General features: G+C 54.5%; 1 protein-coding gene across 2 annotated transcripts; it reads left to right on the top strand.

Moving 5' to 3' along the window:
* The first annotated feature begins 211 nt into the window (after positions 1 to 211).
* On the top strand, positions 212 to 16,342 carry PIAS4 (protein inhibitor of activated STAT, 4). Of its 2 annotated transcripts, XM_005858791.2 has the most exons (10): positions 212 to 664; positions 7,566 to 7,650; positions 8,405 to 8,446; positions 8,805 to 8,895; positions 8,997 to 9,125; positions 9,245 to 9,350; positions 11,972 to 12,045; positions 12,136 to 12,296; positions 14,842 to 14,972; positions 15,848 to 16,342. In XM_005858791.2, exons 1-10 carry the CDS (start codon positions 241 to 243, stop codon positions 16,114 to 16,116), a joined length of 1,512 nt encoding a protein of 503 aa, XP_005858853.1. In that variant the 5' UTR covers positions 212 to 240; the 3' UTR covers positions 16,117 to 16,342. The 2 variants fall into 2 exon arrangements, with proteins under 2 accessions (XP_005858853.1, XP_014388891.1); XM_014533405.1 differs by lacking the exon at positions 14,842 to 14,972 and having other exon boundaries at positions 15,848 to 16,044.
* Positions 16,343 to 16,703: the final 361 nt, after the last annotated feature.

Here is a 16,703-nt window from a genome sequence, read left to right as displayed (position 1 = left end):
GGATCAAGCCCAGGCCAAGTGGGATTGATACCAAAGCCTCCTCCTGGGCTCCCACTCACACCAGCCAGAATGAAAGGGGAGGGAGCATGGGATCAGGTGGTAGCTGACAAAGGGCCTCATTTTGTTATCCCCCCACTCGGCCCAGGCAGTTCAGGGAAGCCCCCATGCCCCATTGGTGGCCCCTGACTCTGGCAGCCGCTCCCTCTGATCACATGTGTCTGTGGTTGCTCTTCCCAGAACATGGTGATGAGTTTTCGAGTCTCCGATCTTCAGATGCTCCTGGGTTTCGTCGGCCGGAGTAAGAGTGGACTTAAGCACGAACTTGTCACCCGGGCCCTCCAGCTGGTCCAGTTTGACTGTAGCCCTGAGCTGTTCAAGAAGATCAAGGAGCTCTACGAGACGCGCTACGCCAAGAAGAGCTCAGAACCCGTCTCCCAACCCCACCGGCCCCTGGATCCCTTGACCATGCACTCAACCTACGAACGGGCCAGCACTGTGCCCAGGACTCCACTCACAGGCCCCAACATTGACTACCCTGTGCTCTATGGGAAGTACTTAAATGGACTCGGACGGTTGCCTGCCAAGACCCTCAAGCCAGAAGTGCGCCTGGTGAAGCTGCCCTTCTTTAACATGCTAGATGAATTGCTGAAGCCCACTGAACTGGGTGAGTCCACGTCCTCTGGGGGTCCTGCCTTCCAAGTTCTGGTGCCTGTGGCCATGGAATATTTTCTGAGAAGCAGCAAAGTCAGGGTGCGGCAGAAGTCTTGTTCCTCATAGGAACCACAGGGACCACGTTCGGGTCTTTAGATTAGTGACCTAGTGCCATCTAACAATATTTCCCTAATACCAGCAGCTTAAAACCATTGAGAGTCCCAGTTTCCAAGGGTTAGAACTCTGGAACAGTCTAGCTGGGTGGTTCTGACTCAGAGTCCCTCATAAGATCGAAATCAAGGTGTTGGCCAGGGCTGGGGGTGGTTGTCAGCCTGGTGTCAGCCTCAGCTGCTGTCTGAGCTCAGGCTGGGGAAGGCTGACCAGCCTCAGCTTCCTGTGCCTCCAGGACTCCAAGTGGAATGTCCTGGGCCTCTTGTTAACACTCAGATTTTCCCTGAGTGTTCTCAGAGACCCTGCCCATTATCTCTTACATCTCAACCCCCACTCCCCCATTTATTCATTCACTCACTCACACAGTGTATATTGAGCACCAGCCGAGTGGGAGCCCCTGCACACACACACACACACACACACACACACACACACACACACACACAGACACTGTTGAACCCCCACATCTTTGCTCGGCCCCTGCTACATGCCAGATATAGGCCCTGGTCCTGAGTTGGTCCCTGGGTGCTGTGGCAGAGGTCACAGTCCCTTCATTGGCTACTTGGCTCACTCCCTTCCATCCTGCTGACCCAGCATCCTCTCTTGCTCAGCCAGAGGGCCCCTCTTTGCATGCAGACTTCAGCTTCAGTCCTGTGTTAGCCTGCCCCCTGTCCTGCCTTAGGTGTGGGGGAGAGGTAGAGGTGCAGCTGCCTTTCTCTTCTTACTTACAGACCTTGGGCTTACTTACAGAGGGGCTGTGGTTCTAGGTGAGGTTGCAGGAGGTAGAGGAAGGAGTTCTGGTGATTTCGGCCTTGGAGTCTGAGGCCGTTCTCTGCTTTCTCTCTGACATGAGGAGATGTTTCTTGCCAGCCCCCAGGTGGGGAGCAGGTTGGCTCGGCAGCACCTGTCACAGCGTTGATGTGGCAGTGCTGGAGTCCTCCAGGACGACTTCCCCTTTCTCTGCTCCCTCAACCTCTCTAGATGCTGGAACCCATCCCCACCACACCAGTGGTTTCTCTGCAGGGTTTTGGGGTCCTCAGAACTGGCTGGCTAGCTAATCCTGAAGGTTTTCAGATTCCAGAATCATCTTCAAAATGGGGAGGCTGTGTTTTCACCGGGAAGCTGCAGGGCAAGCCTGGCGCTGGGCGGGGAATGAAGCTGGAGGTGACTTTGAACTTGGGGCGGCTGGCAGGTTCTCATCCCCTGCCTGGACCATGGGCTTCCTTCCTGCACTGCAAGCCTGCAGCCACTCCCACCCCATAGTGCATTGCTTTACGCTGTGCCCCCAGGGACCCTGGTCACCTGATCTCCGGGAGAGTCTGCTCCCCTGACTACACCAGGAATTATTCTGCTGGTGGCTCAGAACAAAGAGGCCGACCCCGCCCTGCCTCTGCTCCCACCCACTCGCCTGCCCTTGTCCCAGGGTGTACCCCTTCTCTGGGAGTCCCCCCCTTTTTTTTTAGAACACTTGGCGGCTGCCCGGGTTCCTAGGGAGAGGCCTCACTGAGCACAGGCCCTAACCCTGAAGCAGTCTGGTCCCCTCTATTCCCAGACCAGCAGTTGTCCGCCCACCTTACACCCTGGGTACCTCCCCACGTGAATTCTGGCGCATTGGCCTTGCCCAAGAGCTACTTTAGGAGGCTGTGCTCAGCCAGCTTTCCTTTACCCCTTGCATGACCTGTCAGCCATAACAAAGCTGGCTTCTAGATGGAACCCGTACTGGAATAGTAGACATAAATCACACAGGGTGTGTTCGGGGTCGGGGGAGGGGAAGAATAGAGCCACAGACTCAGAACTGAAGGACCTTAAGACACAGATGATATCCTCCGGTTGGGCAGGAGCTGGCCCAAGGTCACACAGCATTGCTAGGAAGGGGCTCGGGGCTGTGTACTCAGCCCTCTTCCTGATTCTCATCCTTCCCCACACCATCAGTGCTTGCACCCCTGCAGGGAAGCAACTGTTCTGAACCACATAAAGGTTCTGGATCCCAGGCCTCCTCTCCACACGAAGGGCCCATCTGTCTTTCCCTTCCCAGCCGGGATAGGCCAGTAGCCAGGCGCTCCCAGGGCAGGGGCACTTGCTTCTAAATGATCCTGGGTCATGCTACTTTAGCTTGGGGCTCACTTGGGTATCTTACAGCCTGAGGGTTCCCCCAGCCCAGCCACTTAGGGTGTCAGCCAGAATCTGACAAGGAAGGCCCAGATCTCCCTGTCAGGATTGGGTGGGGGGAGGGAGGCCATTATGAGACTTGCGCGCGGAAGGAAGGAAACACAACCTGGCTCAGTGCTGCTCTGAGAGGCTCCCCAGCATCCTGTGGCCAGCTCCTCATAGTGTGGGGACATTCAGCCTGCCCCACTGTCACCCTTTGTCCTGATAGCTCCAGATGCCCCCAGTTCTCCACCTGCCCCCTAGAGGTGGTCAGCACCCAGGTGGTTGAGAGCTGTTGGTCTGGTGCCTGCCTCATCGTTCATTCAGCCTGAGCCCTTTGGCTGGCATTGCCTAAGCAACAAGAAGGTGGTGGGGTCCCTGGCCTGGCACATTTTGCCAGGAAGTTGCACTAGAGGTGATTATAAACAGTGCCGGGTTAGGAATGGCCTGATTGTGGAATACATGGTCTTTAGGGCTCTATCAGTACCAGGAGCCCCTTACTATGCATTTGTGTGGAGGTGGCATTCCTGTCCAGACCTGAAGGGTGAGTAGCATAAACTGGACAAAAAAGGGAGTGGGACAGTGTGTTTCAGCCAGAGGCCCAGTGGTGAGAGAGAGCTTGTAAATGAAGGCCATTGTGATCAGAGCATGGTGTGGCATAGGAGGAAGGAGGGAGAACAGAGGCCAAAAAAACATGAGATGGGTGGGCCAAGGGGAAGCGTGGGGATTGTCCCAACGGCTTTGGAGTTTGAAGGTCCCATGAACTTTTCCAGGTCTTGTTTTCTTGAGTTCTTTCTGAGGCAGGTATGATCTCTGAGGTGCAGTGGCCGGCCTGCCGTTGCATAGCCAGTGTGGTACATACTTAGCTCCATTCCGTGATGTGGGAGCCTAGACAGTCCTATGGCATCCCAGGTCCCAGGCTGCCAGCAGACAGGCTTGTGAGATGGAAGACCAGTCCCATCAAGGGACTTCTTCAAATCCTCCTTTTCTTTTCATTTAAACTTAGTAAAATTATGTGTTCATCGTAGAAAACATGGGGTGGTAGTAGAGAAACCAGCTGTGGCTGTGCTCCCTGGAGCATCCCTACTGGCTGAGTGGGCTTGCTGCCTTCTTTTCTCCATGGTGCAATCCTATGAAGATGTGGCTGTACCCTGACTGTTGTTTTGTCATCCTCCTCCCACCCCACCCCAGTATATTGTGAGCATCTGCTCAGGTCCTTAAATATTCTTTGCTGGTGCAGTGTTCGAGGCTGCCTGGCAGCCTGGGGTGGAGATGGATGTGTGGGCCCTCTTTGTTGGTCAGTATCTCAGATCTAGCCCAGGGGCTGGTTCCCAGAATTCCCATTCCCTGGAGGACTCAGAGCAAGGGGTTCCCTCCCTTTAGTCCCTGGGAGGTGCAAAGGCATGTGGTTGTAAGCAGGGGCTGAGAGGGCATATATCCACAGCTACCCAGTTTCCAGCAGTGTGGATGACAACTGAAGTACTTTTTGGTTCAGTTGGTGCCCATGATGACCCAAAGACACCTGACCATTGTGCTGATTCTTAGGATGTAAAGGTTTTGGAGAAAAATGAAGCAGGGAAGGAGGTGGGGAGTGCCAGAATTGCAAGGGTGGTGGTGTAGGTTTTTTTATTAATCTTCAGCCGAGGATATTTTTTCCATTGATTTTTAGAGACAGTGAAAGGGAAGGGGGTGGGGGAGAGAAAGAGAGACTTGAATGTGAGAGAGACACATTGATTGGTTGCCTCAGGCACACACCCTGATCAGGCCTGGGGATCGAACCTGCAACCCAAGTACGTGCACTTGATCGGAAATTAGACCTGCAACCCCTTTGGTGCACGGGCTGATGCTCTAACCACTGAGAACACCGGCCAGGACGGGTGGTACAGGTTTTATTTATTTATTTGTTTATTTATATTTTTTGGTACAGTTTTTAAATAAAGGTGCTTGGGGAAGACTTTCTTCCCAGTGCATTTTCACAAATTTAGAAGATACCAGGGAGGTGGAGATCATTGAGGGAGGAATGATCTAGCTAGAAGAGGGGGTGGTACATGCAAAGACCTCAAGGGGGGATGTATTTGACAGGTAGGGAGCATAGGAGGAAGCCAGGGTAGCTGCTGTGGAATTATGGCTACAGAGCTGGACAGATCATCCCCGAGGCCCTATGTAGCAGACGGTGAGCCCCGGGAGCCTGGAGACCAGAAAGTGGTATTTGTACTGATCAGAACAGGCAGTGGTGGTGGGGAGAGGAGAGCACTGAGTGCCAACAGGACTGGCTGAGGAATTGATGGGGGAGGGGATGGGACAAGAGTCATGGATGATGTCCACATCTCAGCCCTGAACAGCTGAAGGTGGAGCTGGTGAAGGCCTGGCTTTGGGGAATCCCCAGCCCCCTCCTGATGGTGGTGTAAAGTATGCCTTGTCCCAGCTGAGGTGGCAGCTCACCTCCCGCCAGCCACCTGGCTTCCTGGGGGAGCAGTGGGCCACCCCAGGCCAATGACACAGCGGAAAATCAGATTCAGAGTCCTCACAGCAGCCTCACCTAGAAATAGGGGCCATTCCAGGAAAGGGACCCTGGGTTCTGGTCCTTCCACCACCAGCTTGCCCACATTTCTTAAATAATGTTTTAGAGAGGAAGGGAGAGGGATAGAGAGAAACATTGATTGGCTGCCTCCCACACGACCCCTACTGGGGATCGAGCCCGCAACCCGGGCATGTGCCCTGACAGGAATCGAACTATAGACCTCTTGGTTCCTGGGTTGACGTTAAACCTCTGAGCCACACTGGCCAGGCTTGCCCACCTTTCTTATACTGTTACTGCTGGCAGAGCTCCCTGGCCAGTGAGTGTGTGGCTCCCAAGAAGCCTGCTGGGGTCCCTTTCCCTTCTCCCTGGGGGTCACTGTGAAGTGGGGTGATATCTTTGACCTCCCACCCAGTCTTGACAGCTCAGATAATGTGAAGCCTCACCTCCCCCCACAAATGCCCCTGGGCTCTTTGGGCCTGACTGAGGTGTCTGCAGGTAGCCTGCCAGTGTCCCCATAACCAATTAGGTGACCCTCCTCAGGACCCCAACCAGGACTCTGAAGGGACCAGCAGGGCCCTCAACAAACAAGCACGAATGGGCAGTAGTGTGGCCATGGCAGCAGCCACCTCTTACACCGCACCAGCTACAGACTTGGCTGTGCACTCCGAGAGGTGGATCCTACGCATGGAGGGCACCTAGACTTGGACCAGGATAGGGGTACACGGCCCCTCACAGATCTGGAGTACAAACTCAGGCAGTCTGGCTTCTAAGCTGGAGCTGGTTTTAAGTTTGAATCACATTTGCTTAAATAGATTACCTGTTGTGGTTTGGAATTCAGAAGGTTCTTAGACAGGGTTGGCCAATTAGGGTGGGGGCCAACCCCACTGGCTGCCTGTTTTTCTAAACCAGTTCTATTGGTGCACGGCCACACCCATTTGAACGCTCACTGTCTCTGGCAGCTTCCATGATACAAGGCAGAGTGAGGACATCAAGGCAGAGACCTTGTGGCTCAAAAAAGCCAAAAATATTTATACTCCAGCTCTTTATAGAACAGTCTGCCCACTCCTGTTCTAAAGGATTTGCAGTATAAATTTTAAAAGCTCCCTCCTACCTTTCGCAGTCCTCTGAGGCTGTGATTGTGGCCAGTTCTCCCACCCCCTCCCCCAGAGACATCTCTTGCACAAATAAGCCAATGTGCACTTGCACAGACCCCCTCCCTCCATTTGGTTGCACACGTAGCAGCATGATAAACACAAGGGGGCATAAGGCATGTGGTTGTAAGCAGGGGCTGAAAGGGCATATATCCACAGCTACCCAGTTTCTACTGCTTGGCCCTTTTCAGGCCGGGAAGCAGGAAATGGGCTTTGCATCTGCTACTTTCAGGTAACCAAAACACCTTGGAGGTTACTCCTTATTGGAACACAAAGAGCATCTTGATCCTTTGTTACCTGTTTTCCCAGTTGCATAGTATTCCTTTGTATGAGACCTCCTGTAGCATGTCTTAACCAGATCCCGTTGGCCGGCAATCAGGTGGTTAACAGTTTTCTGCTGATAGAAACCATTCTGAGTAACGTGTGACTGTGAGCGTTTTTTCTGTATGTGTGAGTGTCTGTGCTGATGGGCACGTGCTCACCGAATGTGTCAGAACAGCCATTCGAGGTGGGGACAGAGTTGTTGCTGGTGTCTTACAGACCTGAAGAGAGCAGCCTGGCTCAAGGGTACGTGGCCTGTCTGTGCTGCATCCTCCCAGTAGCAGTTCTCTGCTACTCACCCCTAGAGTAGCGGTTAACAGTTTTCCTGAATAAACACCTGAACTCCACAGGGATGATAAGGCTACTGCTCTGAGAGTGACCCTTGGTGGGGGGCATGGGGTGGGTGAGTGGTAAATATTCCCTGAACCATAGGCTGAGGTTTGGCCCCAAGAAAGAATAGGTTCCCTCTCACCCTCATCCCTGCCTAGTAGGACTCCGTCTCCCATTTCCTGCTTCCCGGCCTGAAAAGGGCCAAGCAGTAGAAATGACCGTGATCCCTTGCCGGGGACCAGACATGACCCTGATCCCATGTTTGTGTTTAGTTCCACAGAATAACGAGAAGCTTCAAGAGAGCCCATGCATCTTCGCGCTGACGCCCAGACAGGTGGAGCTGATAAGGAACTCCAGGTGCTCTGGCCCCACCCTTTGCTGACCTCCATGGCTAGATGGTGGGTGGGTATGGTCTTAGGTGGCCTAGGAGAGCCTTCAGCCAGACCTGATGCAGAACCTGCATTCTCACCCCCACTCCAATCAGGGTCTGTGTGCACAATCAGCAGCTCCAAGAGGTGGGCCAGTGTCTCCCTTTAACAAAGTCTGTCCTCCTTAGCATTGTTGACATCAGGGCCAGGTCATTCTCTGAGGGGGGCCATCCTGGGCACTGTAGGGTACTGAGCAGTATCCCTGGCCTCCACCCTCTTGGTGCCAGGAGCACCCCCAGTCATGATGACCACAGTTCCAGACATAGCCAGTGTCCCCTGGGGCAGAGTCGCCCAGGTAAGGACACTGGGCTGTCCCCAGGTCTCCGACCCTGCTCTCTGAGACTCCATCTCCAGCTGAGACAGCAATCACCACTGGAGCAGCCGCTTGTTGGGGCACTCAGCACATGCCAGGCCCGCACCCACCAACCTACTTAATATCCACATCAGCCCCTCATTGTCCAGAGAGGGGAAGTCATTGCCCCAAGTCACCAGTGAGTAAATGGCAGGAGAGAACATTCTAGGTGGTATCTATTGGCCTTCGGTTCCAAGGGAGGTAGTGGGTTAGGCTGCCTGGCTTGCCCAGGAGAGGCCAGTGGTCACCCAGCTGAAGGGTTGGCATGGTGCACTCCCACCTCACTGACCCCTCCTTTCCTCTCCTTCCCTGTGGTTTCCTTGGGGCACAGAGAACTACAGCCTGGGGTCAAGGCCGTGCAGGTCGTCCTAAGGTAAGCCAGGTGTGCCAGCTCCCCGAGGGAACCCTTGGCTATTTCCGCCTTGGGTGGCTACAGCCCTGCTGTGTCCCACCCCAGGTGCATTGAAGCTAGGTCCCCCTTCCTCACGACAGCCCTCTGAGGCTCCCAGCTAGAGGTGGAGCCTGTTCCTCCCTTCTTCCTACTGGCTGTCCCTGGCTGTGGACACACCACTGTCCATCCCCACTCAGGCCAGACGTGAGGCCGAGATCCCCTTGTGCAGCCCAGCATTGTGATCTACCCATCAGGCCAGATGCAGCCCGGTCTGTCATCCTTGCCTCTCCCAAGGGCCCTTCCCCTGCCCTCAGCCCCATGGTACCCGTTGTCATTGCAGAATCTGTTACTCAGACACCAGCAGCCCTCAGGAGGACCAGTACCCACCCAACATTGCTGTGAAGGTCAACCACAGCTACTGCTCAGTCCCGGTGAGCAGGGCAGCCCCCGATCTGTTGTTGGGATGGCCAGCATGGAGGGAAGGGCAGGGACACAGACCATCTACAGTGGCTGAGCCTCCACCTGTTCCCAGGGCTACTACCCCTCGAATAAGCCCGGAGTGGAGCCCAAAAGGCCCTGCCGCCCCATCAACCTCACTCACCTCATGTACCTGTCCTCGGCCACCAACCGCATCACTGTCACCTGGGGGAACTATGGCAAGGTGAGTGGGGTGGGTGCTGCCCACTTGCTTGCCCCATCAGCCCTGACACCCCTATCCCACCTCTGCTCACCCTGCCTGGCCCCACCCAGCCCTAACACCCTTCCTCTCTCTATCCCCAGAGTTACTCGGTGGCCTTATATTTGGTGCGGCAACTGACCTCCTCAGAGCTGCTGCAGAGGTTGAAAACCATCGGGGTCAAGCATCCGGAGCTGTGCAAGGCACTGGGTGAGCACTGCAGTGCCTTCCCTTAGGTGACTGAGTGTGGTTTTAGCTCTGTTACTGCTTACCCTCCCTTTGCTGGACGTGAGGAGCTTGTCTACAGGGGGTGCTCTTGTCAGGAACCTGGACCTTCCAGGATCCATTCAACACCCTGGGGGTCAGGGAACTTGGGAGGTCTCTAGAGGATGTTGGACTGTCAGTGCAGAGGCCGGAGGCAAGGACTGGCGAGGTGTGCTCACAGACTCGAGTGAGCCAGGGGGTCTGGGTGCGCTGAGCATGTGGGGCTTGTATAGAGCTTTGCAGGGGTGTGGAGGAGAGGAAGACCTCAGGTGGTGGGGTCTGGCCTGATGGCTGCAGTGCAGGGAATGGGGTGGGTGGGCCCAGGAGCATGGAGAGGGGAAGTAGAGGCTGGATTCATGGTTGGGGTTCAAGGTGCATAGGGGATGACCCAGGTCTGATTAGAAATGGTAAGAGTGTCTGTTTGTTTTCTTTGTACTTTTAACAATCAAAAAATGTGTGTGTGTGGGGTCACAGCATTTAAAAAACAAACAAAACATGCCATCAAAAGTGATAGACAAAACCTAGAACTGGTTCTGTCTCTTCCTGTATCTGTGCACCAAGGGCTGCCCAGGCCACAACTGTGCTCAGGAATTCCTCCACTTGGAAGCTGTGTGGTCAAATCACTGGCCCTTTCTGGTCTCTGAGATGACTTCTGATGCCATCTGACCAGTGGGGTCACTGAGGTGCAGAGTGGCGGAGTTAAGGCCCTATGACCCGAGGTCTCAGTGTATGTACCCCTCCCTGCAGCCTCCCCTTCCCTCAAAGGGCCCTTTCTTCAACCCCCAGTCCCATCTGCCTCTCTCCCTGTGGAGACAGTGGCCAATTTGACCAGAGTGCCTATTTGTCAGGGGCAGGGTTCGACATGGGGACTGACCAGGGTTCATCCAGGCACCAGCAGCCACAGGATGGAGGGTGGGGCAAATAGAGGCCTGGCTTGACTCCTCAGTGAGGAGTCAGGGGCCTTGTAGAATTGTGGGCTGGAGGAATGTATGTGACAGCCTGGGCCCCTGGTAGGATGGACTGTCAGGTTTTTGCTGAAGGAAGCCCCGACTTCATTTCCACAGCCAGCCCCAAGGTAGGCATCATCACCAGTGGAACTTCTGTTTTTTGTCTCACTTGAACCCTTCCTGATGCACACGCCTTCTCTCTGTCAGGGGGAAAGTGAGGCCTTGCTTCAAAACCCAGTGCAGCCCTGCTGGGTAGCTCAGTCTAACGAAAGTTAGAGTGTCCCAATATGCCAGGGTTTAAGGTTCACTCTCTGGTTAGGGCACATAGAAGAAGCAATCGATGAATGCATAAATAAGTGGAACAACAAATCCATGTTTTTTTCTTTCTGTCTCTCTCCCCCTCTCTCTCCTTCCCTCTTTTCCTCTACTTCTCTCTCTTCCCCACCTCTCTAAAATCAATAAAAAAAGGAGAGGGGCGGTCATGGTGATGGAAAAATAATAAATAAAATCTATTTTTTTTTTAAATCAGTGATACTGCACCCATTCTTAGCTGCCCAGGGTCATTTCGATGAGCCAAGGCCGCTGGGGCCACCATTAGCACTTGTTAGGCAGAGAAAGGAACCATGGGATGGAAATTCATACTGAAGTGTTATTGGCTGTGAGAGGAGAAAGGAGGCTTCCTGGAGTCTGCAGCCTCTTGGGCCCAGTTCTGGCTTTAAGCAGGGTGGCCTCCACTCTGCAAGACCCAGAATTGGTTTGCCCTGAGACATCAGGGGGGCAGTCACCTGCCCTGGGACCCTCCAGGATAAAGTTTAACTTCTGGCTTTGAAAGCAGAACATGCAGCCCTGGCTGGTTTGGCTCAGTGGATAGAACGTCGGACTACGGACTGAAGGGTCCCAGGTTCAGTTCTGGTCAGAGGCACATGCCCGGGTTGTGGGCTCAATCCCCAGTTGGGAGCGTGCAGGAGGCAGCCAATCAATGATTCTCTCTCATCATTGATGTTTCTGTCTCTCCTTCTCCCTTCCTCTCTGAAATCAATAAAAATATATTAGAAAGAAAAAGAAAGAAAAAAGAAGAACATGCAGGAAAAGGAAAGGAGGGAGACTGGTCCCAGGGCTGCACTAGGTGCTTTTCCTTCCAGTCTTTTTTCCAGCACACAGGCGAGAAGGAGGGCTTTGGGTGCTACTGTGAGCATGTTTTCACATTGTATCTCACTTTTTGGTGCTGTTGCCATCTTCTCCTTTATTAGAGAAGTAACATTTGATTGTACAAGGGAAGCTGTGCTGGTAGGTTTGCTTCTACCCTTGCAGGGCCCATGGTGAGCACTTCTGGACTGGGACTTCGGTGCTCCCTAGTGGGCACTGTCTTGAAGTAGGGGCCCTGCCTCCCCGCCAAGGCTTCAGGGATGGTTTTCATCAGAATGAACAGAGGCACAGCAGGTGGCTCTTTTGGTAGCTGTGTATTGCCTGGATCTTTCCAGAAAAGTCCTGTTGGTTTGCCTCATGGTGCACCCAAGCTATCAGAAATAACTGTGGCTGCTGCCCAACTTGCCTCCTGGCCTGGCCCTGTGGGCACCTCTGCCCCTTCCCCACTAACACTGGCTGCCCCCTTCTCCACAGTCAAAGAGAAGCTTCGCCTGGACCCTGACAGTGAGATCGCCACCACCGGCGTGCGGGTCTCCCTCATCTGCCCAGTGAGTCGATATGGTGGTCCCCCTCCCTCACCTGTTTATTATGTGGGGGCTGCCTGGTGGCCTGTTCATACCCCCTTCCTCTGCCCGCAGCTGGTGAAGATGCGGCTGTCCGTGCCCTGCCGGGCAGAGACCTGTGCTCACCTGCAGTGCTTCGACGCTGTCTTCTACCTCCAGATGAACGAGAAGAAGCCTACCTGGATGTGTCCGGTGTGCGACAAACCAGCCCCCTACGACCAGCTCATCATAGATGGGTGAGTCACTAAAGCACAGGGGGACTGCACTGCCTGCCGGGCTGCACCTCACCTCTCGAGGGTCTCTGGGGAGTGAGCAGCAGAGCCATGCAACTTGAAGGCCTCTGTGCCTTTTGGCAGCGTTGGAAGTCCCAGGTTGCAAACAGGCAGGATTTATGTGTGCAGGCAGCAGGAGTGTAGCTTAGGGTTCACAAGTGGGCTCTGGACCCAGGAAGCCCACTATTCCCCGGATGACCTGTGTTCTTGGAAGCTGTTTTTCTGCACGTAACACGGAACTGAGAAACCCTTACCTCCAGTCTGATGCACAAAGTTGCTTCCTGAAGTTTGTTCAGTACAACCTTAGTCATGCCCTCCATAGAAAGGTGAAAAGGACACACATCTCCACCAAACTCTGGTCACATTCTCCTTGTCCCCTTTCTAGATGATGCTGGTGCATGGCCAGACTGTCCCTCAGCCTAACAAGCAGGCCGTAACCACACCACTTGGGGACAAGGGGCAAAAGGCTGTTCTCCCCAAAAGGGAAACTTTGCTTAGGTTTTGGGTTTCCAGAAACCGAGCCCAGCACCTGACTGAGCAGCTCCTGCCAGGTGCTGGCCACACCCACCCCTGTCCCCGAAGTCTGATGGGGGCAGGGAGAAGTGGCAGCCTAAATAGAAGTTGGTACTCAGCTCTGCACTGCCAGCCATTGAAAGCTGAGACTCGAAGCTTGGGGTGTGTACACACAGTAGGGTTGCGAATGACCTATAGGGACTGGGTGCGAATTTGTCCCCTCATTCAAGCACTCATCTCGGGGACCATGTTCAGGGTCTTGCCAAGCCCTCCCTCCCAACTGTCCCAGGAGGTGGACCTTAATTGTCCCCACCTTTCAGATGGGGAGACTGATACTCAGGGGGGCAGTCACCTGCCCTGGGACCCTCCAGCTCGTAGGTAGCCAGGCCAGGTTCAGCCAACTCTGAGCCTGGATCCCCTCCCCAGAGGGGCTGAGCTACAGCCCTCTGTGCTATCCAACCTCAGGGTGGAATGAGGAGGCCCCTGGGGCTGGACATGAGGTCTGGGTCTGAATGGCAGCTCTGTTCCCAGCCTGGCAGCTGTGCAGCCCAGCACCCGCCTTCCCTCCCCCTCACAGGCCTAGAGTGGGTCACTCGGGCTCGGGTGGTGGAAGCTCTGGCAGGGCTGGGGACGGAGGCTCTGTCCCATACAGACCACGATCCCAGTAAGCCCATGGGGCCTCACGTAGCCCAGGAAGCTTGCTGGAGGAAGGGTTTTTGGTTTATGTATTTATTCTTTGAGGCTCTGCCATCTGTTCCTCTCTGGCCCTAAGCTGGGTGATCCAGGTGTCCCCAAAAGTACTCTGTCCCAGACCCTATCTTCAGGGAACTCCCACCTGAGCTGGGGGGACAGGGAGAACTGAGCCAGATCCAGATCCAGATCCTGTTGCTTATGCTCTGCCTAGAGGACGAAGAGGAACTGTAGAGTGGGGCTTTGGAGGGTGAGTGGGATTTTTCCAGGTAGAGAAGTGCATTGCAGGAAGAGCTTTGTTCACACAAGGGTGACCCTGGGGGTGGGCCTATGAGTGTGGCGATGGAGGGGAGGCCAGAGGGGAAGGGTGGGAAGGACCCCATCAGCTCCAGAGTGTGTCCTGGAGCAGGACAGCCTCCCTCCTGTGTGACTGTGACCTAGGTGGTCAAATTCACTTGGAGGCAGGTGCAACTTTGACACTGAAAAAATGCTGGGGGCCATGGTGACCCATTGCCACAGCAGCATGTGTGTTCTATGCACCAGGCCTGGCCTGGGCATTGGCTGTTCCTCAGGTCCCCCCAGCTGCTGGAGATGGTGGCAGAGACTGAGGCCCTGTGGCCAGGAAGTGTCAAAAAGCAGGGACTGGATTAGAACCCAGGCTGCTGCCACCTGGTCTTGTGGCCTCAGGGAGTTCACTCCTCCTCCCCAGGTCTTAGGTCCTCCATTTTGAAATGGGCCTGGCTGGCAGTACCTTAGCAGCCAGTCCCCAGGGTCAGAGCACACCTCATTGGTTCTGGTTCGCCACGGGCGCGCTCTGGGAGACACTTGTCTGTATGGGACTGACAGACTCTCCAGGGGCCTTTGAGCAGCACATAGCTGCCCTCTGAGCCTCAGTTTCCTTATCTGTAAAAATGAGGGTAGCACAGAATCAGGATGCCAGGGCGGGGGCCACTCGGTTAGGGGGCTGGGTAGGCAGGACCCTTCTTGGGCCAGCCTCCCGGGCCCCATGCTCTGAAGGTGTTGGAGGGAGTGCCTGCACTGTGCCATGAGTGGGTGACTGCAAGCCTTCAAAGCAACATGGCAGACCCTCCCAGAGGGCCTAGCTTGTGCAGACCCCATGCAGGGAAGAGACTGGCCCCCTCTCCCTCCAGGACCTCAGATCACTGGGGCCTGGCTGGTGCTTTCATGAAACTTCTTTTGCAAAGAAGAAAGTGGCTTAGTGAGCATCCCACCAGAGTCCAGGGGAGCAGGGTGTGGCTCAGCTGGCCTAAGAATCAGTTCTCCTGTACCCCCCCTCCGTGCCCAGGCTCCTCTCCAAGATCCTGAGTGAGTGTGAGGATGCCGATGAAATTGAATACCTGGTAGATGGCTCATGGTGCCCGATCCGTGCCGAGAAGGAGCGCAGCTGCAGCCCCCAGTGCCCCATCCTCGTACTCGGTGAGTCCCTGACTCAGCCCCCAACTGCTCCTTCATTTGCCCCAATACCTATTCTGGGGGTTTGGCGGTTTCTGAGTTTGACTTGTGTCCTGCTGTGTGACATTTTCATCTAAAACACAGCCACCCCAAATGAAAAAAGACCAAGAAAACCAAAAAGGAAAAAAAAAAACCAGGAGCCCTGGCTAGATAGTTCACTTGGTTAGAGCATCATCCCGATATGCCATGGTTGTGGGTTCGATCTCCAGTTAGGATACATACAAGAATCAACCAGTGGCCCTTGCTGGTTTGGCTCAGTGGATAGAGAGTTGGCCTGCGGACTGAAGGGTCCCGGGTTTGATTCTGATCAAGGGCACATGCCTGGGTTGTGGGCTCAATCCCCAGTAGGGGGCATGCAGGAGGCAGCCAATCTATGATTCTCTCATCATTGATGTTTCTATCTCTTTCTTCCTCTCTCTCCCTCTCTGAAATCAATAAAAATATATTAAAAAAAAAAATCAACCAATGAATGCATAAAAATAAGTGGAACAACAAATTGATGTTTCTCTCTCTCTCTCTCCCTTCCTCTCTCTCGCTCTGTAAAATCATTACATAAAATATTTTTTTAAAATGAAAAGGAAAAATAAAACAGCCATCCCCGTGGAGTGGATCCCATCCCCTCAGAGTGGAACAGACCAGGGCTCAGAACTCTGCACTGCAGGGAGCACACAGTTATTTAGCACCTGCTGTGTGCCGGGTCCTATACAGGGTGCTCCCCAACGTCAGGAGGCCTCTACACGAGGCAGAAATGGTATCCCAGGATTGCCCCTGCCCCTTGCCACCTCATTTCCTCATTCGGTAGGTCTGCAGTCCTGAGCATCTGTCCCTCTCACCCTCAGGCACCTCAGACACCAATGGGCTCCTATCCAGCCCCAACGTCAACGGTGGCGGTGGCAGCATGCTTGGGGGCTCTGGAGGCGGGGGCGGCACAATGGGCAGCATTGAGAATGGGAAGCTGGGAGCTGACGTGGTGGACCTTACGCTGGACAGTTCCTCGTCTTCAGAGGAAGAGGAGGAGGAAGAGGAAGATGAGGAGGACGAGGATGAGGATGGCCCCCGGCCCAAGCGCCGCTGCCCCTTCCAGAAGGGCCTGGTGTCGGCCTGCTGACCGATCGTCATCCACCACCAACTGGTCGGACACTCAAATTTTCCTGGTGCTCACCACGCAGAGGGGTGCAGGCGGGCCTTGGGGTGCAGAGGGAGGAGTGATTTTTTTTTTCTTTTTATTGTTCATATGGTTTTCCACCCCTTTCCCTGGATCCTGGCACCTGTACCTCTGGACTCTCCTATTGGAGGATTAAAAAAAAAGTAAAATTACAAAAAAAAGTACAAAAGAGAAAAATGAAACAAAAAACAAACTCTTAAAAACAAGACGAGCCACCCACACAGCTGTTTCCCCAGCAGGAGTCAGAACCCAGAAGAGGGGTGGGCAGGACACTGCATCCTCCCAGATGCCCCACCTCTTCTGATGACCATTCCAGCTGGTACAGAGGGACCTGGGGCTGGTGGGGGCAACAGGGAGGACTGAGGGGCTCCCTGGCAGCAGCCACGACTTGGACATTCATGTTCCTTTGCTTTTCTTCTCTCTGTGAACTGTCCTCTCGCCCAGAGACCCTGGAATGGGCCTCTGAGCAGTGAGAGTTTTAGCCAAGAAGCCATGGAGTGGGTTGGGGTGGGGAGGGGGCGGTGGGGGCC

This window comes from Myotis brandtii, unplaced genomic scaffold (genome assembly GCF_000412655.1).
Source record: "Myotis brandtii unplaced genomic scaffold, ASM41265v1 scaffold122, whole genome shotgun sequence".
Taxonomy (NCBI): Eukaryota; Metazoa; Chordata; class Mammalia; order Chiroptera; family Vespertilionidae; genus Myotis; species Myotis brandtii.
This window is presented reverse-complemented; position numbering and strand designations above follow the sequence as displayed.

Coding starts and splice junctions, on each gene's coding strand:
- PIAS4 (XM_005858791.2), top strand. CDS start 241: ATGGTGATGAGTTTTCGAGTCTCCGATCTTCAGATGCTCCTGGGTTTC. Junction 7,651..8,404: donor GAGCTGATAAGGAACTCCAG/GTGCTCTGGCCC, acceptor CTTGGGGCACAG/AGAACTACAGCCTGGGGTCA. Junction 8,447..8,804: donor GCCGTGCAGGTCGTCCTAAG/GTAAGCCAGGTG, acceptor TTGTCATTGCAG/AATCTGTTACTCAGACACCA.